Raw genomic sequence first — 22535 nt, forward strand, 5'->3', positions numbered from 1 at the left:
TGACATAGCAGGCTCTCCAAAGCAGGAAAAGGAAAAAGAAAATGGGGTTTTACAAGGAAGAGAGAAATAGATGTAGGTTTCTTTCTTGGATTTTCTCCAACACTAATTTGTTGGGTATTGCATGTTTCCAGGTACTTGCAACAGTGTCAAATAACCTTGAAAGGGATGGGTGGGTTTTCCAGCATGAAATGAGGATTTTCTAGAAGCACTTTGACAAACCCATCAAAATCTCTCTCTGGTGGAGATCTAAAAGGAAGTTTGCTGAGATGCCAACATTTTTGATCTGTGGAACCTGGGCATTTTTCTCTGAAATTCATACAACCTCTGAGTATATAAACAGATACTAGAATGAGTATTGAAATGAATATTATGAGCAAGACTTGAAGGTGGCTGTACTTTCTTTTGTACTCAAGTGTATGGATCCTGAGGGGGTCAAAGAGTGGCTGTTGAATCTTAATCTGTGGAAGGCAACATCAATCTTGTTTGGACCTCCTTGGAAAAGCTGGAGAGATGAAGCCATGAGGCTCATCTCATCACAATGGCAGTTGAAATAAAATGTGCCCCTGTATCAGCTACATCAAGTGCAGACCGAAGAGTTTCTGCCATCAGTTTTCCCCTTCTTAATCAAGGATTTAAATTGGTCCTTGTGAGAATAGAGGAGTAGTTCATTAAAAGAACTAAGTTTCATACGGGTTTGATAGTCTCATTTAGCCCAGAAGGAATAGGCCTTCTTGCCAAACAAGTTCAGATGCTTCCAATCTCAGTCATAAGGAGTGGAAGTGGTGTTGGTGACTTTGAGAATTAATTGCACCCACACTAATCAAATTGAGAGTCAGGTGTGAACAGGAATTCCATGTTCCTTGCTTATCTGCCTTAATACGAGTTGGTGGGAGACACATGGGGGTGGGCAGAACCCAGTAGAGCCTCATTAACAGAAAGCCCCACTCTGAAGAAGGTGAAAGAATGCAGAATGTCCATTTGTTTGTGATCTGACTCAGACACCTCTAGCTAAGGGATATGGAGTGATTCTGCCGCTCTTTGTGCCAAGTCCTGGAACTGTGTACAGTTGTCCATTGATGGCAGAAGGGGTATTGTGTCATCTGGTAACAGGGATGAGAAGGAGGGTGGAAGAGTGTCCTCCCTCAACTTTAGCCTCCAATTCCTCCCTTCCCTGCTCAGCAAATTGAGGCCCTCAAGGCAGCAGCTGAAGGAGGGTACTTTCTTGGCTGCTGGTAGGCCATATTAGTAGAGATGAGGGTCTATTGCCTTTGAACCTGCAAGCATGGCCATTATGATAGAAAGTGTACCAGTGATTGGCTGGCACCGGTCCAAACCAGGGAGGCTATGGGTCAGAAAGCTGGCATGCCCAGATCCATAATGAAACTGGGCTCTGTATGGCGGGTAAGAAGAGCATTGGGAAGGTAGGTCCTCTTGGCTACTTTCTAACTCTAACAATAAAAAGGGTGGTGCATAGCAGGTTGTTGGCAAGCCAATGGCTCTGGGTGAACACAGTACTAGGACCCTAGAACTGAGCAGAGAAGAACCAGTGTCAGAAACACAGACCTGACAGTAGGGTATATTAATTGACAGTACTAATGTTGACAACCATACCAACAAAACCTTCCGTGTAGCATCATCTCTGTTTCTCACATTCCTGTGGTACCAATGCCTCTTTGTCGGTTTCCATTAAGTCTGTAGGCATTCTGACTTGCCCTCTTAGTTTAATATTGTGTGCGCCCTAGGTACCAGATTCAGTACAGATGGTACCAACCAAGCCAGGGATCATTTTCAGCTTGACTGAGGCTTGCTATGGGGATTCACAGACTTTTTTTTTTTAAGATGCTTCAGGGGATAGCAGAGTTAGAGTCTGTACAGGACAAACTTAAAAAACAATAAATGGTCTGGTAGCATTTTATAGACTAACAAAACATGTAGATGGTATCATGAGCTTTTGTGGGCACAGCCCACTTCTTCAGATAACTGGAGTTTTGAGTTTAGGATATGCATTCCCAAAATAAACAAGGGAGAAAGGGGAAAAGGAAGAAAAAACAAGGAGGGGGCAGGAAAAAAGGAGCAGAGGGCATGAAAATATCAAAGGGAAAACCAGGAAGGCAGAACTGGGAATCAGCGAGTACCTGAAAATTGGGTAGTTAAAACGAAGCAGATAAGAAACAAAGTCAATAGACAGTACCCTTCCTCACACAGGAATCTACAGAAAGAGTTGTTTGCACTTTCACTGAATGATAGGTTGATTGGAACACTATCGTCCCTCATCATGATTGAGGCCATTTGCTGTACAAGTGCACAATAGATTCCTTACAACTGAGGCGCTTTTTGAAGGGCATACCCTTATCCATGGGAAAGGGCCCACGAAAGACTGACTACTTTTCTCTTTTAACAGGCCAAAATAAAGTGTAAAGAAAGCAAAGAAAATAGCCTTCTGGCAGATGAGGAGCAGTGCATGCATAGGTGGGGTGGACTGATACTAAAAGGTCCCCAATCAGCAGACCAGTGGAGTGTCCAACGGGACACTACTCTAAGAAGAGCTAAGGTTTAACTATAATAGAAGCATGCGTACTAATTCTCATATGCTGTTTAGAAAGTTTAGCACTCTGATCAGTTACAAGAAGATCTGAACTTTTAAATCAGATGCAGAGGGTCAATGCATTATTATCCAAGAGACAATTTCATTCAGATGTCTTATATTTACAAGGCTGAAGTTAGAAATGTTGCTGTCCTAAATGCATTTTAGTCAATATGAGTCTGTTCTAGCTTCTCATCTAATAACAATCATACGTTAATGGAATAGATTTTTCTTCATTTGTTCAGTTGACCCACTATTTGCAATATTCTATACATATCCAATTTAAATACAACAAACCTTGCACAAAAGAGGAGGAAATTCAAGTCACAGATAATGATGAACTACCATATGAGTTTCTACAAATTATCTCCTTACCATTAAAGGAAGAGCACCTATTTGCAAGTGATGAAGTCGAGGCGGTGCATGGTAGTGTGCCAAGTGAGGGTGCAATGGGCCTGGTGGATATGTAGCTGCAGCCACTCCAGCTTCGATTCCCAGTTCCCTGCCACATAAGCAAAATTAACATTTTAATCTAGTTATTTTTGCCCTCTAGCTGTATCTCTACTGCTTTGGAAATTTATATCATGGCTTCTAAACACATACACAAAAGGCATTTTATATAAAATACAAATTATTTTTAAATAAATATTTTCCATTAAATCAGTTCTGTAATCCCACTGTCGATTCAATTAATGTGTTGTGACTAAGCAACTGAATTAAAAAAATAAATAAATCAGTAAAAATAAAATTATAAAATACTAGTACAGACTTGACTTAGAAATCATTGTTGTGATGTACAACTATTTTGGATTTGGAATCCTAGGTTTTCATAAAATATGCCCTCTTCAGTTCATCAAAACATTGTGGTTACAGGAAGTAGCACAATGGACTTGAGCCATTATCTTACATCAAGGTAGTAAAGTTCTAATTCTCAGAGCTATCTAGCCACTGTAAACCACAGGTTCCTAGGAGGAAAATTCATGTAACACCAAAACAGAAAAACCAATTACCAAGTTCCAGGTTTGGGTAGTTTGAGTAGACTAAGTTCAGAAGTTAAAAGTTAAGTTAAAGTCTGTTTTACTGTGTGTCAGATTCAAGTTTTAAATTTAAAATTCAAGTACAGGTAAGAGATTGTCTTTGAACTTAAAAGCTCAAAATGTCTGCACTTGAAAATTCAAAAGAATGTTTTCTGTAGAAAATGTTTTTTGACACTACATGTGAGTTTTGAACTCGTATTACTTGGAATAACTGGCACCAAAACAGTACAACTGTATAAGCACTTAAAATGGTAAATATTTGCTAGCATTTATAAAAACAAATTGGAAACATTTAAATTGGCTAATAGCAAAAAATGGCATTTTACAGAGCTATCCATCTGAACACATTTTATCCTGAATATGTACTTAGCAATTTGTTAAATCAAATCACAAACATTATCAAGATATTCTCAGGATGAAAGGTCATATAGCAAATGCCAATAAATGGGCACCTACCAAGTCATATGACACTAACGAGGAATTAAGAGTACTGACCAGGCAGACCTCTCCGGAGCTTGTCGAGGATGCGAGGACATTGTCTGAGGCACGTGAATATGGTGCCCGTGACCATAGTTGGGATGCATTCTGTGAGGATGCGGAGGAGGCCGTTCATGTGCACGTCTAAGAGATAGAATACAAAACAGCACCAGTTCAAGACACAATGATTCAACCTTTATCTGGCAGACATGGACTATAGAAAGAAGTCTTCAACATAAGGTTGAACACTTTTGCCTATTAAAATCCAATTGCATGCATCATTATATGCCAAGACCCAGAGACATTTACAACTGAAAAATCATCCATACTATTAATCTACAGCTTCCTGGTAGACTAAGGTACGCAGGTATTCAGATGAAACAATACTTCTGTTTTCTAAAACAAAAGGCAGCAATTTCTATTAATTCTGTGGTGTCCAACCAGTTCTGAAGAAATGGTGGCTATTGCTATCGCAACCAAATAGCCACATATGGCTAGTGTGTTGGACACCACAGTCTTAAATGATCATTCTGAGCTCATTCTCTCTTAGTCCACATGATAGGAGTTTCTCCATGGAACAGGTAAACAAATAGCACATGAAGTTTTTCTATAATGTATTCTAAGGAACAGTTCATTATAATTCATCAGCTGATACTTCCAAAAGTCATGGAAATTTTTTTAAAACTTTAAAAGCTTTGAAGTACACAACTCTATGGAAAGGAGCAAGTATAGGTTTACTCTTCATTTTATTTTTCTGTCAGTTTATAAACTTGTGTTTTCCCAAAGCAAAACATTGGGTGAATGGCTACATATCCTAACCAACCACTGGCAGCATTCTCTTGCCAGACTATGCTTTTTGCAGATGGCTTACCTCTCAGTAGCTGCCTAACTCCATACATTTCTAGCACAGAGGACTTTCTCCAAGAAGGCTACCACTAACCTGTACTTTATCTCAACAGGAATTGAAAGATTTTTTGTGCTACTCTAGAAGAATGACACAAGAACACCGCGTAGTCAATAGGCAATTCAGTAAATAACACTGGATTTAACTAAAAGTTCTATTCTCAACCTTCTCACAGAGTGGCACAATCAGACTATCACAATTACAGTAAACTTCTGATAATCCGGCACCTTTAGGTCCCGGGGGTGCCGGATTATCAAATATGCCGGACTATCAGAAAGGGAGGCTATGAGGGGTCTGGGTGGGATGGGGGGATGCCACCCAAGACCCCTCATAGCCTCCCCTTCTGATAGTCCGGCTCTGCCCCAGGCGTCCCCGATTCAGCCACTGCTGAAACTGACCAGCGGCTGACTCCAGGAAGCCTGGGGCAGAGCAGCTCTGCCCCGGGCTTCCTGGAGTCAGCCGCTGGTCAGTTTCAGCAGCAGCTGAATTGGGGATGCCTGGGGCAGAGCTGCTGGGGTGCTGCCGGGTTGGTCCCGCAGCCCCAAGGGGTAGCGCTACGGGACCAATCCAGCAGCACCCCAGCTGCTCTGTCCCCGGCTTCTCCGATTCAGCTGCTGGTCAGTTTCAGCAGCGGCTGAATCAGGGAAGCCGGGTGCAGAGCAGCTCCAATTGGCTGCCCAGAGCACTTCCCGGTTCCCGATGGTGCTGGACCATCAGGAGTGCCAGAGCATTGGATGCCGGACCAATGGAGTTTTACTGTATTTGGTTCTTGCTAAAGTAACTGACAATCAGCAGAGAAATTGCTCTCTCTAAAAAACAAAACTTGATAATGACTACCAGAATGTCTTTTTATGGCTGTGGCCAAAAATCATCTCTGAGAAACATCATTCAGCGTTTTAAAATAAGATTAGATAGCTTTTAAAATATATGGTTTAATCCATCTTCTAGGAGAAATTCTATGACCTGTGTGTATGGGGGAAGGCCAGGCTTGATGGTCACTGTGGTCCCCTCTGGCCTTGGAATCTGTGAATCTATGAGACCCAATGCTCATTCCCTTCCTTCATGGGCCAAGAAGAGAATGAGATTACCTGCCGTATCCTCAAAAACACTCATTACTCTTGTAACTCAATCACATAACAGCAGCCCTCGCATCAGGTCTTTAGCCAGCTATCTGCACAGGTCAGGAAGGAATTTAATGCCCCCCAACACTACCAGCCAGATGCATTTTGGATGCTGTGTCAGTTTATATTTTATGGTTTGTTTGGGGTTTTTTTTGGGGGGGGGGCGGGGGTGTCTTCCTCTAAAGGATCAGAGATTGGCTACAACTGAAAATGGTGGATCAGTGCTCTGAGGTGATACAGAGAATCCCCCTTCCAGATGCTTCACCAGTATGTGATAGAAATGTAGCCGTGTTAGTCTGGGGTAGTTGAAGCAAAATGCAGGACAATGTAGCACTTTAAAGACTAACAAGATGGTTTATTAGATGATGAGCTTTCGTGGGCCAGACCCACTTCCTCAGATCAAATAGTGGAAGAAAGTAGTCACAACCATATATACCAAAGGATACAATTAAAAAAAGTGAACAAATATGAAAAGGACAAATCACATTGCAGAACAGAAGGGGGATGCGGGGGGGGGGGGGGAGGAAGGAAGGTAAGTGTCTGTGAATTGATGATATTAAAGGTAGGGAGAGTGGGATGTTTGTGAGTTAATGGTATTACAGGTGATAATTGGGGAAACTGTCTTGGTAATGGGTGAGATAGTTCAAATTCTTGTTAAGTCCTTGTTGGCAAGTGTCGAATTTTAACATGAATGACAGTTCAGAGGATTCCCTTTCAAGTGCAGATGTAAAAGGTCTTTGTAGCAGAATGCAGGTGGCTAAGTCATTGAGAGAGTGTCCTTTCTGGTTAAAGTGGTAAGAAACTGTTTTCTCTTTGTGATCTTGTCTGATATCTGTTTTGTGGGCATTAATCCTTTGGCGAAGTGTCTGAGATGTTTGTCCAATGTACATAGCAGACGGACACTTTCGGCACATGATAGCATAGATTATATTTCTGGATGCGCAGGAATATGTGTTCTTGATCTTATAACTCACTTGGTTAGGTCCAATAATGGTATCAGCAGAATGAATATGTGGACAAAGCTGGCAACGGGGTTTGTTGCAAGGGAAGGTACCAGGGTTGGTATTAGTGTGGTATGTCCTGTGGTGGTTGGTAAGAATCATCTTGAGGTTAGGTGGTTGTCTATAGGAGACTATGGGTCTGTCTCCCAGAGCCTCTTTGAGTATGGTATCCTGTTCCAATATAGGCTGTAGTTTATTGATAATGTGTTGGACAGGTTTAAGTTGGGGGTTGTAGGTGATGACAAGTGGTGTTCTATTGTTGGTTTTCTTGGGTCTGTCTTGAAGTAGATGGTTTCTAGGTATTCGTCTGGCTCTTTCAATTTGCTTTTTTATTTCTCTGGGTGGGTAGTTGAGATTTATAAATGCTTGGTAGAGATCCTGAAGCTTCTGGTCTCTGTCAGTGGGATTACAGCAGATGCGGTTGTATCGAAGGGCTTGGCTATAGACGATGGATCGTGTGGTGTGTTCTGGATGGGAGCTGGATAGATGATTCTTACCAACCACCACAGGACATCCCCCTTCTGTTCTGCAATGTGATTTGTCCTTTTCATATTTGTTCACTTTTTTTAATTGTATCCTTTGGTATATATGGTTGTGACTACTTTCTTCCACTATTTGATCTGAGGAAGTGGGTCTGGCCCACGAAAGCTCATCATCTAATAAACCATCTTGTTAGTCTTTAAAGTGCTACATTGTCCTGCATTTTGCTTCACCAGTATGTCTTATTCACATGCTCAAGGTCATACAGATTTGCAGTGGAGAAGGAATTTCCCCACAGATTAGTTAGCCAAGGATCTTTGGATTTTTCCACCCTGTTCAGGGGGCCTGTTTTGAGAGCTAGGACCATATGAACACCCCCTTACCTACCAACTTCCCTACCACTGCAAGGGACTCAAGTATTAATGGAAACTTGGTCTGTCCTGTTCTGTTTCACACAGTTTAGTCCGCTCAAGACTGAAATGTTTTAGTCTAAATAGATTAGTCTAATTTCAGCCTAATAAAGTCTCAGTATAATTTAATGGCCTGTGATATACAGGAGATGAAACTAGACAATTTAATGCTCTCTTCTGGCTTTAAAAATTATGGAAAAATGAAACTATGAAAATACTGACAATTGTCTTGTTGCAAGAAGTGATGAATAGGTCAAATTGTTTAACTTTTTACTTTTGTTGCTGGGTGAACAACTGATTATTGCTAAGAGCTTAGTCAGCTATTTGTACAGGACTTCTTATACAGAACTTACAGTAAACTGAGGACCAGATGTGGATTTTCTTTGGTTTCAGGGGTGGGGGAATGTTTTTCAGGCTTTTAGTCTCTGTGGAAAGTAAAATCTTGAATACTTTTTAAAATTGCTGGTTTGAACAGGATTTTTCCAGAACTAAACACTAGCTACAGATTACTTACTTCAAAACTGACTAGACCAGGTTGCATGTCTCCAAGACAGGCCTTAGACCTGATTTATCTTACGACCTTAGAGACACTGGAAGATAGAGCAAGCAAAGAGTGCAAACTATAAGAATCAAAACAGTAAGGCAATGATGCTTTGCCTTTTGAGCCAACAAGCCATCTGAGGGAAAACAGACATTCTAGAATCCTGAGAGAGAGAACATGGGGGAGAGTAATTCAAATTAACTGATACTTCAGCCTTTGACCAGTCCTCCCCCCGCAACTCAAAGAAGTCCACTAGCAAGAAGCACTATGCCAAAAATAAGTGCTGTGCCAGAAACATCACTATCTGGCTCCTTCGCACTGCATTCCATCTCCTATTCCATTAAAGTCCAGAAGATCGACAGCTGTAAAGTTAGCTGTTACTTTTCCTATTCCTCTCATTTTAATTAGCTCAAGGTGTTGCACCCATGCCAGTCCCCATCCCAAAAGCCTCAGTGCCAGCCCACCATCCCATAGAGCCCCTCCATCACTAGACATCCCCCTGTAACAATTTCCTGTTTCCAGAGCCCCACTGCATCCAACCACCCCAGAGCCTGCCCCAGGTCAGTCTCCAGCATTAGCCCCATCCCCAAAGCCCTCTAGTGCCAGATCAGACCAATAGCTCAGCCTCTAGAGCCCCCCCACTCTAGCTCTGCCCCGGTGCCTCCCCCACCCCCCTCACCTAGCCCTTCGCTGCTGCTCACATCACAGCAGCTCTGGGGACCAGGGCTAGGGTACACTGCCCAGCTCCTCCTCTCCCACCACGGCTGTTGGGAGAGAGATGTCCTGCCCTGCCTCTCAGCCAACCACCACCAGGCAGCGGCGGGGTCTCCTCCGGTCACGAAAGAGAACTTCTCTCAGGTACTTCGGGTAGCTAGGAGGTATTGGCAGGGAGCAAGAAGAGCCAATGGGAGAAGGTGTTGAGATGTGCACTGAAAAGAACCCTGCTTGCTTTTTCTTCTTCGCGTGAGTTTAAGCCAGGAACTGGGGGGGAAAAGATGAATTAAAGAAAGTAGGACTAGGAGGCCTACAAAGAATACTATGCATGGCAATGGACTGGACCTTGAGGCATGGATATGTGAGTAGATAGGAAAAACTTAAATGACTAATAGTCGTGCAGCACCTTAGAGCAGTGGTCCCCAACCTTTTCAGGTTGTTGGGCGCCAGGGGGCGTGGCCGTTCGCCTGCCGGGCACCAGGGGGCAGGGACACTTGCCCGCCCGGGGGCGGCCCCCCCAGCCGCATGCCCGGGGGCGGGGCCCCCCCCATAAGCGCCGCCGGGCCAGGGCCAGGGCCAGGGCCAGGGCCAGGGCCAGGGCCAGGGCCAGGGCCAGGGCCAGGGCCAGGGCCAGGGCCAGGGCCAGGGCCAGGGCCAGGGCCAGGGCCAGGGCCAGGGCCAGGGCCAGGGCCAGGGCCAGGGCCAGGGCCAGGGCCAGGGCCAGGGCCAGGGCCAGGGCCAGGGCCAGGGCCAGGGCCAGGGCACGCGCGGCGCACCCGGGTTGGGGACCACGGCTCCGCGGGCGCATGTAAAGAGCCCGGCGGGCACCATGGCGCCCGCGGGCACCGGGTTGGGGACCACGGCCTTAGAGACTAACAAAAAATGCAGAGGAAAGAAGTGGGTTCTGCCCATTAAAGCTTATGATGCCATCTACCTTTTTTATTAGTCTCTAAGGCAGTGGTCATCAACCAGTAGATTGGGATCTACCGGTAGATGTTGGAGCCTCTGACAGGGGATTCTGACTGGTCTGGTCAGGAAGCTATCCAAATGCTGGCACTTCAGTTGCCCCTCCACCCACTGTCCTGCTGCTCCTGCCCTCTGCCTTGGAGGTGTCCCCCTGGGAGCCTTCTGCTTGCTGTGCAGCGTGTGGGAGAGAGAAAAGGGGGAATGCTGATGTCAGGGTGTCCCTCCTCTCCCTACTTCTGTATCCTGCCTCCACTCAGAGGGCCCACCTTAACCACTGCTCCACCACCCAGAAGCCATCTCAGTGAAACAGTGCCCAGCCAGAGTCTGCTTCCTGAACCCCTGTCCCAGCCATTAACCCCCTCCTGCACCCAACCTCTGCCTCAAATGTGAGTCCCCCTGCACCCAAACTCCTTCTTAGAGCTTGCACCCTGAACCTTCTCTTGGATCCCAATATCCTGCCCTGGGCTAAGCCTGGAGCCCTTCCCTCACTCCAAACCCAAGACAAGACAAGACCATGCACCCAACCCCCAGCCTGGTGAAAATAAGTGAAGATGGGGAAAGGAAGGGACATGGAGTGAGCAGGGGGAGGCCTCAGAGAAGGGGTGGAGCAGGGGTAGGGCCTCAAAGAAGGGGCAGGAAGGAAGTGAGGCAAGGATAGATCTACCTCAAACCCAAAGGGTTTGAGATAGATCTTACATTGCACTTAAACTGAAAAAGTGATCTTGTGGTTAAAAAGATTGGGAACCACTAGTCTAAGGTGCTGTAGGACTATTCACTGCTTTTTAAGGTTTTTTCAGTTACAGACTAACATAGCTACCCCTCAAACTTTTGAGTAGATAGGAAATATCTATTTAGAAGCCATCAGGTTATTTCTTTGTTTTGAGAGACTGTTCCGTAATAATCTTTAAACACAGGTCCTGGTCACAACAAGCCTTTGCTTTTAGGTTATAGTAGTGAACACAATCAACAAGCATGTGCCACTCACCCAGACATCTGACAAAGAGAATGTCATTCTGAGTACTTCATGGAATCTTTGCAGGAGTTGTATGTTTTGAAACCAGGAGACCCTGCCATGTTGAGAGACCACCTTGCAGGTTCACTCTCAAAGGAGTGAAAGCAGGAGCATAGAATAAACTTTTTTTTTTTAAACTAACTTTCCTAAAGAAAGGGTAACAAATTTGGATTATTTTTCCTAAAATTATTCTAATTATATTTATCAATAAAGAAGAGGTGCATCAATGCTGCATTCGATTTTCAGCAAAAGGACATTGAGAAGGAACTGAGGGGGTTAGACCACACACCAAAACAACTCTGACAATGCTGCAAGACACCAACTGCCCACACACGTTTCAGCCAGGCACAGCTACCGGTGCAGGGACGCACTGACACTTTGAGTGGAGCACCCAAAGGGACATCATTTGAAGAAGAAAACAGTTACTTTCTCCCCCCCCCCCCAACAAGCAACATGGGTCCAGAATCCTTGACCCAGTCAACCTTAAAACCCTGACCCATTCCTCCTAATTAGTTTTTGGTTGTCACACCATGCAATAGTACTGTTATGGGGGAAATTTTACGAATGGAAATTATTTAACATTTGCTTTAATGCAGATGAAAAATTAAGAAATTTTAATCAATAATAATTTCCTAAAACAAGATTTAAAAAAAAGTCTATTAAAAACAAGTAGTCCTGTACCACCGTAGAGACTAACAAATTAATTATTTAATATTTGTATTTATTTGTTAGTCTCTACAGTGCTACAGGACGACTCCTTGCTTTTAAAGTTACAGACTAACACAGCTATCCCTTTGTCTCTCTTTCAATTGTACATTTGTAATAAAATGTCAATTTATAAAAAAAAAAAAAACACCCACACAATTGACTTACAGTCCAAAAAAGCTAAAGGATTTGCTTGAAGCTGGGCAATTAATGTATAAACTATTAGGAAAAAAAAGAATGGTGATTTCCAGAGGTCAACAAATTATGGAAAACCCTACTCACCAGACAAAAAAGGGACTCACCACCCTCCCCCACAAAAAGCGTTTTTTTAATGGCATAAATTCCTAATAAGAATAAGAACAGTAATTACTAATAAGTTACTAATAAACATCACCCAAGTTATTAATAAATATCTGATAAACCTCTACCTTTTCTCTCTGCTGCCATGTCTCCACCCCTTGCTCCATCAGCTCCCCTGGTGCCTGCTGCCCCCCAACCCCTCACCCTCCCCTGCTGTCCTAACTCCTGCCCATCTCTCTGCCCTCAGCCTTCCTGAGAACTGCCCCCCTCCGACAGCCCTTCTCTCCCCACTGTGTCCACTCTGATCATGAGAGCTACCCCTCCTTATCCCCTCTCCTAAAACCTCCCTCTACACACCTACCCTGCTTCTCTCCTCTGGTGCTGGTCCCTCCCCTGCAGGCGTCTGCCCTTCTGCTTCACTCCCAGAATCCCTTGGCACCTGCACCCTCCTGGTGCCTCCCCCTTCCCTCACTCCCCCTGCTCCCTTTGCCCTCTTTTTCCGATATCCACCCCCTCACCACCCTCTGCCCCCTTTCCCCTTGTGCCCGTGCTCTTACACATGACTTGCTCCATCCCACCTTCCTCATGCCCACCCCTTCTTTCAAGCCTTCTCCCAGCACCTCCCCCTCCAGCTCCCAGTGCCCTTACCCTCTCGTCTTCCAGCAGCACCCTGTCCCTCCGTCCACTGAACCTCCCCTTTTCCTCATTGTCTGCATTTGGACCCCTGGCATTTTTCTCTCCTGCATTTCTCCCTTGGTGCCTTCCCCCTTCTTCTTCTTCTCCCATTCCACAGCCCAGCCCCTTCCCCTCTCCCAGGCCCAGCTCTAGGTTTTTTGCTGCCCCAAGCAAAACATTTTTCAGCCGCCCCTTTTTGTTGTCTTTTATACGTTTGCATTTTGCAATGGTTTTTTTGTTTGTTTTCGTCCTGGCATTTTAGCCCTATAAATAGCAAATAGCATTTTCATTCCTTTTTTTCCATAAAGGCAAAGGCGCTTCAAGTGAACTCCCCCTTTCATTCGCTGCAGGGTCACAGCAGCCTTTTCCCTGGCCTGTCCAGCCCCTCCCTATGGACAAGAACCCTTCACTCCCAACCCACAGGAGGAGTAGGGTGCAGGGACAGCACAGAGCCAGAGGGGTGCAGGGAAGAGTGGGGAGGTACGGGGATGGCGCGGGGAATGGGAGGCACAGAGCCAGAGGGATGCAGGGATCGGGGGGAGCAGGGTGCAGTGGAGGCACGGGGAATGGGACACGGCCAACAGGAGGGGCAGAGGGATCCGGGTCTAGGGGCAGTGCAGGGAATGGGCAACACAGAGCTGGGGGGGCAGGGATCGGGGGGAGCAGGGTGCAGGATGTAAGGGCGGCGCAGAGCCAGAGGGTCGCAGGGAAGAGGGAGAGCAGGGGGCCCGGGGTGCAGGGGAGTAGGGGCGGTGTGGGGAATGGGCGGTGTGGAGACAAAGGGGAGCTGGGGCCGTGGCAGGACTGGAGCCGGTGGGGCGGGCCCTGGCTGCATCACAGCCACTTCCCAGGGACACGCGGCCAGAGCTGAACTGCCGCGGCTCTTTAAAATCAGTGGGGCCACGTCACGCTAGCGTCCTGACATCCCACCCCACCTCCTCGCGCCGGAGCTTCATGCAGGCAGCCTGGTGGCAAGAATCACTGCACTTCCTCCTTCCCAGCGGCGCTCTGCTCCTCTGCCAGCCCGTCACAACCGCCCACCGGGCCCGTCCGCCCCTGCACTCGCCAGCTGGTAAAATCTACTCACCACAGGCGAGCCGGCGAGTGTTATTTGTCGAGCCCTGGTGATTTCTATTTATTTATTATTAGTGTGTAACATTAGCTTTCCAATTACCTTTTAGTGGTAATTAAAAGTGAAAACTGCTTGCACCAGAAATTGAACTCTGCTTATTCAAAGTTCAGGTAAAGCATGGGGAAAAATGAGAGCTACCCCACTAAGGTATCTCTGTTTTTTCCTGGAAGGGCCATCTTAACAAGAGGGAAGGTAGTTCAGCCTCAGCTCTCACTCAGTCCTTGGCTTTTCTACTGCAACTGCTAATACAGGCCTGGGCAAAATATAGCCTGTGGGCTGCATCCAGCCTGTCAATCCATCGGATCCGACCCACAGATGCTGCAGGGAGCCCAAGCAGGCTCCCCACTTGCCTCACCCCACCCACACACCACTCAAACACAGCTGCAGGGTGGTTTTTTAAAAAAAACTGAGTCTGGAGAGGCGAGGGAAAAGCTTTAGGAGATGCTACCACCCCTAGCACAATCCCACTGGCTGGCTTCTAGCCAGAAACCAGCCAATAGGAGTTGCTTGTTTCAATAACAGGCAGCCATGAAGCACAAGGGGTTCCAGAGTACAAGGCTGCACTTCGTGCAGGGCAGGGTAGGCAGAAGTGTTCCCTCTAAACTGCACAGCAGCACAGCTTCACAGGCTATTTATCAGCCCCACCTAGTCAGAGGCTCAGCTGACTGGTCAGGGCTGATTAATCATCTGTGAAGCTGTGCTGCCAGGCAGCTTAGAGGGAACACTGGCAGGCAGGGAGGCTGATTCAGGAATGGCTGCTGGCTGGTAAGTCTCCTGGGCAGAGCCTGCTTTTGGCACCCCAGTCCCTCCCTTCCCCATCCCTCTGCTCTCCACTCCTGCCCCCTACCCACTTCTGCCCCCTACTTCACTTACCAAAATCCTCTGCCCACCTCCAGTACCTAGATCACAGTCCCCTCCTGCCCCAGTTCACAACCCATATCCTGCAACCCCTCCTGTACCCCAATTCCCTGTCCTAGGTTACAATCAAACCCCCTGTACATCAGTCCAGTGCCCAAGGTCACAACTGCCTCCTTCACCCAAACTCCCTCCCTAACCCCAAGCTCTCTCCTGCACCCAATCTCCATCCCAGACCCCACACCTCCTCCATTAATATCATGGAAGAGGTTGGCTCTCGACCCCTTTCCAAATTCTTGGAGTGGCCCCCCCCATGAAAAATTACTGCCCATCCCTATGCGAATACAAGAGCTAATTGTGGTGGTAGATAAACTGTGGTGCAATGTGAATCTTATTAATTCTTAGTGTTTTTAACAATGGTATTACAATTATGAGTCACATGCTGCATTTGAAAAACCTGAAGATAAAGAATTAAATGTACTCAACACAGTAACTAAACATTAATGACATACGTTGGATGTTGCATCATTCTTCTTCTCTGGACCTCCATCCTCTGGATCACTTCATGAGGGTGCAACCTCTGCGCTGAAGGTGCAGTTGCAGGAATATGATGGGTAATAGGCTGGTGTGTAGGTGGAAGATGCTGTGGAATTGGAGCAGCTGCACTGGCTAACGGGTGAGTTGGTGGTGGAGGTGGAGGTGGAACTGGATGAGAAGAGGCATGAGAGGAGATGGAAGGATGGAAAGGATGCACTGGATGAGGGATAACATAATCTACTTGAGGTGGAGGCTGTGGCTGAGGAGGAGGATTTCCATGGGAGTGGGGGCATGCAGAAGATTGATGGAGAGGTCTCGTCAAAGTAGCATCTGGAATGAAAACGCATTTTTAACATATTAAATAAATTTTCTCAATCAAATGCATAAAAAACTAAGATAACTTCATGCCAGTGCTGTACTACTCCATCCGAACAGTAGCTTTACAACAACTAGGGATGTTAAATTGCGGATAATCAGCTAATAAAGTAGTCAATGGAATTTCCATGAACTACTTGATTAGTTGATGAGGCGGGAGGAGAGTGCTCGCTACCCCTGCGTATCTGCAGTTCAAATATAGTAGGAACCTGGCAGCAACCTACCTCCTACTACATTTGAACTGCAGAGCCACAGTGAAGTTAGCACCTGGCTCATGTGGCCCAGGAACTAAGCACTCCCGGCTTACGCCGCTCCCAGGAGCTAACCCCACCGCGGTGGCTCTGCCTTTTAAATGTTAAGAGCCACCTGGCTTTTACTACATTTAGAAGACAGAGCCGCAGCACAGGACACGGTGTGAGCAGGAACTGCTTCTGTCCCGGACTGCGCTGGATCCAGTCTGCTGTGGCTGTGCCTTTTAAATATAGTAAGAGCCACCTGTAGTAAGAGCCACAGCACTTTTAAGCAGGCTCCCCACAGCACCAGTTCGTTTCCTCCCCCACATGCTGCTGGGCGGGGAGGGGGGATGCGAGTAGTTGACTACTCTTTTACACCCCTAACAACATGAGCATTTAATCTTTTACTATGATTTACAGGCACTGACAAATCAACAACATGTAAAATTCACAAAAAGTGAGTGAAATAAAAGCCAAACCTTCCTATCAGTATTTTACATGAGCAGGACAAAATAAACGAACCAGAAAGCCAGTTTTCATAGCATGCTCCTTGATAACTGGAGATAGAAGGATAAACAACCAGCAGGCTACCATTAAAAAACTGATGAGCATGCGAAAAAAATAAAACTCTTTTCTTTATAAGAAAATCCAACTTGCTAACATTGATTAAAAAAAAAATCTCTTTATAACACACCTGATAAAAACCACCAGGATGATGTCAATCTCTTTTTTTAAAACTCAAGGCATTAAAAAAAAAACAAGAGAAAAAGAATTGTGTTCTGTATTTCTATAGCGGCTACAACAATGGGGCACTGTCCTATGACTAAGCTTGTACATGTTACAGTAGTAATAGTCATCACCAGGACTCAACAAACTATACAATCTACTCGCCCATGGGCGAGTAGATTTCAGCCGTGCGCCCCATTCATTCGCAGCGCGCGCATTCACAACGCGGCTCTTGCACATGTGCAGTATGAGGCTGGCGAGCGGTTTTCGCTGCCATTTGTCAAGCCCTGGTCATCACCATGAAAAGTCAACACCTCCTTGCAAGTCCACCTTCCTGACTGTTTTCAAAACAAACACTGAGCAATTGGCATTGTTACAGGAAAATAAATCTCTGGACATCCCAACTGATATTTCATGTTTGTTAACACAGAAGTGTAACCCCAGGATTAGCAGAACTCGCATTAGCAAACCCTGGGTTTGTTAATCTAGGTCTTGAGCTTCTATGCTTATATGTAACCCCAAATTAGAAGTAGTTGAACCCTGGGTCCCAACATGGGGTTCTACTACCTACACTACATTGTGCAGACACTAATCCAATTACCCATATCCCAGACCTTCCTAGCCCCTTTCCCCAAAAAGTGGTCACCGTGACCTTTTTCATGGTGCAGTGGGGGAAACCTTGCCTGTCCACCAAATATGACTGTTCAGAAGACAAAGAAAGTCAACCTATGGGATTATGGCACATTTACAGTGGACCCCAGAACGCAAGTCCAATCACAATGTGTCTACTCTGCAAAGCAATAGGGCTTGAATCCTGGGTACTAGCTTGACTCAAACTTGGACCCTCAACCCCTGTAGGATCCTGCATTAGCATAATTTGTATGTAGACAGAAGTGGAGGTCAGGCTACACTGAGTTTGCACTCTGGGTTTATACTACAAACACACAGCCTTAAGCAATAAATAGATTTCCCATTTCTGTACAACAGCCCTCGCAACAGAGGGTTACTTTTGAATAACATCCTCAAATATTTCAAAGCCATTATTTAAAAATGGATTGTGAGAGGCAAAGAAATGGAGACGAAAAGCACAAAAGTGCCCCAACCCTACAATTAGCTCTGCACAGGTAGATCCCTAAGCTCGAGACAGGCCACACTGATTTAAAGAGTCTGCCCAAGCAAAGCTCATTGCAAGAAGGGGACAAAAGGAAATAAAGAAGTGGCATTTTATTTATTTTAAAAATAAAGTAGAAAATACATCTTTATTTACTGTTCAATCATTTCCTCAGGAAAGGATCTAGACTACCAGTCTCAGATGAGCTGGGGGAGAAAGCAAAACACAAAAAAAGTGAAGTCTGATATTTATTCTATCACAAAATGAGTTATGGTAAATAACAAGGGGGGAGGGGGACAGGGAAGAGAGCCTCAAACACTGACATAAGTTTAAGTTTGAAAAATGTTTATCTGAGTTCACACACAATGAGAGAGCCTAAAGAGCAGAGGTAGGGAACCTTTTTTTTTTTAAAATTAAATCAGGGGCACTGAACCTCAGGGGGAAAAAAGGCAGAGGCCATACACAGTCCTGCAGAAGGAGGAGAGCAGGCACAGAGACTCCTAACTTCCTCTGGGGTGGTGCAAGAAATGAGGAGCTCAGAATGCAGAAGGGGACTCAGGGTTGAGGCAGAGAGTTGGGGGAGCGGGGAGAGAGTTCCAGATGGGAATGTGGGTAAGAGATTCAGGATACAGGAGGCAGCTCTGGACTGGGATAAGGGTGTGGGAGGAGGTTCAAGGTGCAGGCTTCTGGGAAGAAGTTTGCGTGAGAGAGGGAACTCAGGGTTGAGATGCAGGAGGGGGTTCAGGATATGGGCTCTGGCTGGGCAGCACTCACCTCCGAGAAAGCAGCAGCACAACAGGGCTAAGACAGGACCCTCCACTCCGCCGTGGCTCTATGCTACTCCCATAAGCAGCCTCTAGGCCAGGGCTGAGCAATAATTTTAAAAAGGGCGCCACTTCACAAATTTCTGAAGTGGCCCCGGGGAGCCCCAGAAGGGGTAGGGCCTTGGGCGAGGCCAGGAGACTTCCTGGGCTCTCCCCGTCCATGCCAACTGGCCTGGGGGGGCGCATAAAGTCTTTGTCCCCTGCCACTCGTGATGACTAGACAACCATCCCTCTGGTGCCGCATGCTCCTGGCATGGGATAGAAGACTTCACACATTCTCCCAGACCCAGGTGTCAATTGGCCTGGGTGCAGGGTAGCAGCAGGGCAGCCATGGGTTGGATCAAAAGGTTTGCTGGGCCAAAGCCTACCCATGGAGGTTCTCTTGCCCATCCCTGTTCTAAGTGGAAAGGACAGGCAGTTCTGTGCAATGCATGCTGACTGCACTTTGAAGGCACCACCCCTGCAGCTCTCATTGGCCACAGTTCCTGGACAACAAGAGCTGTGGAGCCAGCACACAGAGCTTTCCTGATTGCCTCTCCACCTAGGGGCCAAAGGGATAAGCTCATCTCCGAGAGGGGTGGGAGTGCTGAAACTTGTGGCTTCTGGCCCGCAACTCAGGGACCTGCCATGGGCCAGATTAAATGATACAGCTGGCCAGATCCAACCCATAGTCGACAGGTTCCCCACCACCGCTAAAGAGAATAACTCCCGTGCATTATTTTAGATAATAAAATTTCAGGTCTTACAATCTGTTCAAATAACACTGTGTATAGTGCTAAGTGGGAAACAGTTTATCTAAAATATGCTATTAAAAAAAAGCAACGCTGCCTTTTAATTAGACCTTAGATGACTTACCCTAAAAGGCATTTTTCACTATTACAACCTCAAGGATTTATATATAAAGTTGGCACTTCTAGGGCAAATAATTAATTCCCAGTAACAAACAAAAACCTTCATCTTCCCTGTGTCTTATGCACAGTCAAAGCAGTATAATCAGTTGTTTTGTTTTTAAGTCTTCTCCAAGCTGCAAGGATTTGCAGAAAGACCCAGATACTTTTACTATTGGAAAACTCTCTCTCTCTCTCATCGTAGACTTGGTTCTAAGGCTTGGTTCTAAGGCCTTGGTTCTAAGGCTCAATCAAGAGGATGGCACAACCGAAGTGGTCAGGGAAATTATGCTTTCTGTTTTGTATTTCACAAAACTGTATTGAGACGTAGAGTAAGTGTACTTACAAGGAGAGTGCATATAATGTCGACATGATGAGAGCGAAGCCTGAGCAGGAGGTTGGGGCTGGGGCTGTGCAACCATGCTTGTTCCATATCCATCTATTGCTATTGGTTGGCTTGGGCCAGCACCAGCCTGGTGCCCATAAATTGCAGTTCGGGATGAAGAACCAGGACAACAAGGGTCAAATGCCGATGCTCCATGGAAAGCACCACTTCCATGACTTCTTATACCATTGTTGCTTAAGTCTACGGGCAGTGCCTGCTGTATAAACAAACTGACTTGTTTTCAAGCATTTCTTCAAATATTTAAAGCTAGGTCACCTTTAAGTGTACTGTAACAATATATATTTACTGCATTGTTTTGTAAGTGAAATATTTAATGAGATAAATAAGACCCCCAATTTCGAGAACTCTTTAGATATGATTGTTTAAAGTTCATAAGCTTAGTGAACACTGTAAAGGAGGAGGACTGAGTTGAACATAAATGTTTACACTCAAGAGTTCAACTTAACTTCATTATTTTCAATTTTATAGACATTTGTTCAAAAAAGAAATCTTAATTCAATGCTCATGGGGGAGCCTCACTGTACATTTCCATAGATACCAACAGTAACGTTAGTATTCTTCTTAGCTGGACCTGATATAAATTCCATAGTTATAAAAAAAATTTAAAGTTTCAAAAAGTGTATAAGTGACAGATCGTGTCAATAGTCAATGAATACATTTGGGTTTTTTTCTGTTTTGAATACAAAAAACCCATTGCTCAGAATGCATGTTTCAAATTTTCCTCTTTCAAGCCTCTTTCACAACTGCCCCAGATAAGTGAATTCCCAATACAGTAGTCTTAGTCTATTATACCAACAACATCACTTTACATTTTTAAAAGTGAAAAATCATCAAAGTTAAACATGCCTGATCATGATAGGTGGTGCCAGTACTGCTGCTTGTTCCACAAGGAGCTGGCACTGGAGGAGGCCTTTCAACAGGGCAACTGGAGTCACTGAATGAAGGAGACAGTGGGACAGTAGAGTGGGGATTATGGTGGTGGTGATGGTGGTGTTGGAAATGGTGGCCATGCTGCTGGAAACAACTTGCGTGAGGGTGTCCTAATACATGATGATTCTGTGAAGATCCTCCACACGGAGAATGCTGGGGGCAGCATGACGGTAACCTTGGCATGGCAGGAGGACCAGTTTCCAGTGCAGTACTAGAGGCAGTTCTCCTTACATCATCTTAAAATGGAGAAAAATTAAACAAATTTTGTGTTGCTTGGGCAAGGAAGTGGACAATGCATTATGAAATGGTGTCTGAAACAGAACAATCTGGATTTAATCAATCAGCAACCTATTAAATATCAGTAACTGGCTAGGAAATATGTCCACAATCAAAATTACAGGAGACTTTACCAAACCATCCTTGAAACTCAAACAGTTGTAAAGAATATGAAAGATGGCTTCATTTATATGCATCGGAAGTCCTAAAATATTCAGCTAGATATGTGCATGTGAATTGTCAGAACTCTTGCATTACTATAGTGCAAGTCTACTCAAACTCAGGTTTTGTTGCAGCTGCTGGTTAGGTCCCATGCACACATACTATGGCCAGGGAAGTCCCCCATCCTGGGTCTAACAGTATTGTAGATAGTACTGAATTACTTCAAGCTCCCCTGAAGTCCAATGGTAACTGACTCCAACATATTTGTGTTTGAGGAAGTCTCCTAAGATCTCTCTTCTTGAGGACACTTCCAAAGGGACAGGCATAGTCTGGCCTTAAACTTGAGGCGTCTTTAATTTCTATTGTGTTAAATATTAATGAACTGTGTTACTTTGGAAAGTATCTAAATTTGTCCTTTTGTAAAACAGTATCTGTAGAGAGCCAATAACTCATTTCAACAAAGTCAAGTCAGGTCTAAACAGATTTCAACAGGTGGCAAAACAATTTAAACATAAAACAGATCTTGAGAAAGTTCTGTTACTCTTTACCTCCCACTGAAGTCCCAGCAGTGCTGCTATTGGGAAGATTAGTCAATATCTCTGGTGCTGTAGAGATCTGGCTATTGGAGACACTTAGAGGAGCATCAGAGGCCTGCTCTGAGGTAGATGTATTCGAACTGTTACCAGAAGTAGAACTCACAACCTGGGTTTCAACTCTAACTGAGGTTGTTGGCACAACTGTGGGCTCTGTGGATATTAGAGAGAATCAGTGCAAAGATTACTGCAACAGTACATGTTATTTACACTTTTAAAGTCTCCCCCCTCCCCAAAAAAAACCTCAGTTTTCCTTACAACTGTTTATTTTAAGGAAATTTTGGATTCTATTTCTACCAGATGCTGATAAAAAGTCAGAAAAAATGGCTTGATGGGATATAAAAATGGGAATGTTAGCTCTGTTTTCCCCACAGAATGTGAAAAATCCAAAGCATGAAGCATCTTAAAGTGAGTATTCTTTTGCTTTTTTAATGAAGTCAAACTTTTTGAAAAATCACTATAAAAATCATTCTTCAAGACAAACGAGCATTTGATTTATTAGGCAATTATACAGAACTAGAATGGAAATGAAGTCATTGTAACATATAATGCAAGTAATAG

General features: G+C 45.1%; 1 protein-coding gene across 9 annotated transcripts in view; it reads right to left on the reverse strand.

Moving 5' to 3' along the window:
• RNF111 (ring finger protein 111) overlaps nucleotides 1-22535 on the reverse strand; it is an 81360-nt gene that overhangs the window by 21635 nt on the left and 37190 nt on the right. For all 9 annotated transcript variants that reach the window (XM_025189969.3, XM_075897332.2, XM_075897333.2 and 6 more), the window contains 6 exons: nucleotides 21930-22127; nucleotides 20860-21179; nucleotides 19954-20209; nucleotides 15427-15781; nucleotides 4117-4242; nucleotides 2960-3086 (listed from right to left, as the gene is read on the reverse strand). In XM_025189969.3, coding sequence (XP_025045754.1) covers nucleotides 2960-3086; nucleotides 4117-4242; nucleotides 15427-15781; nucleotides 19954-20209; nucleotides 20860-21179; nucleotides 21930-22127 — 1382 coding nt within the window. The remainder of the gene's footprint in view (nucleotides 1-2959; nucleotides 3087-4116; nucleotides 4243-15426; nucleotides 15782-19953; nucleotides 20210-20859; nucleotides 21180-21929; nucleotides 22128-22535) is intronic.

This window comes from Pelodiscus sinensis, chromosome 14, assembly GCF_052426305.1.
Source record: "Pelodiscus sinensis isolate ZL-2025 chromosome 14, ASM5242630v1, whole genome shotgun sequence".
In the NCBI taxonomy this organism is placed as follows: Eukaryota; Metazoa; Chordata; order Testudines; family Trionychidae; genus Pelodiscus; species Pelodiscus sinensis.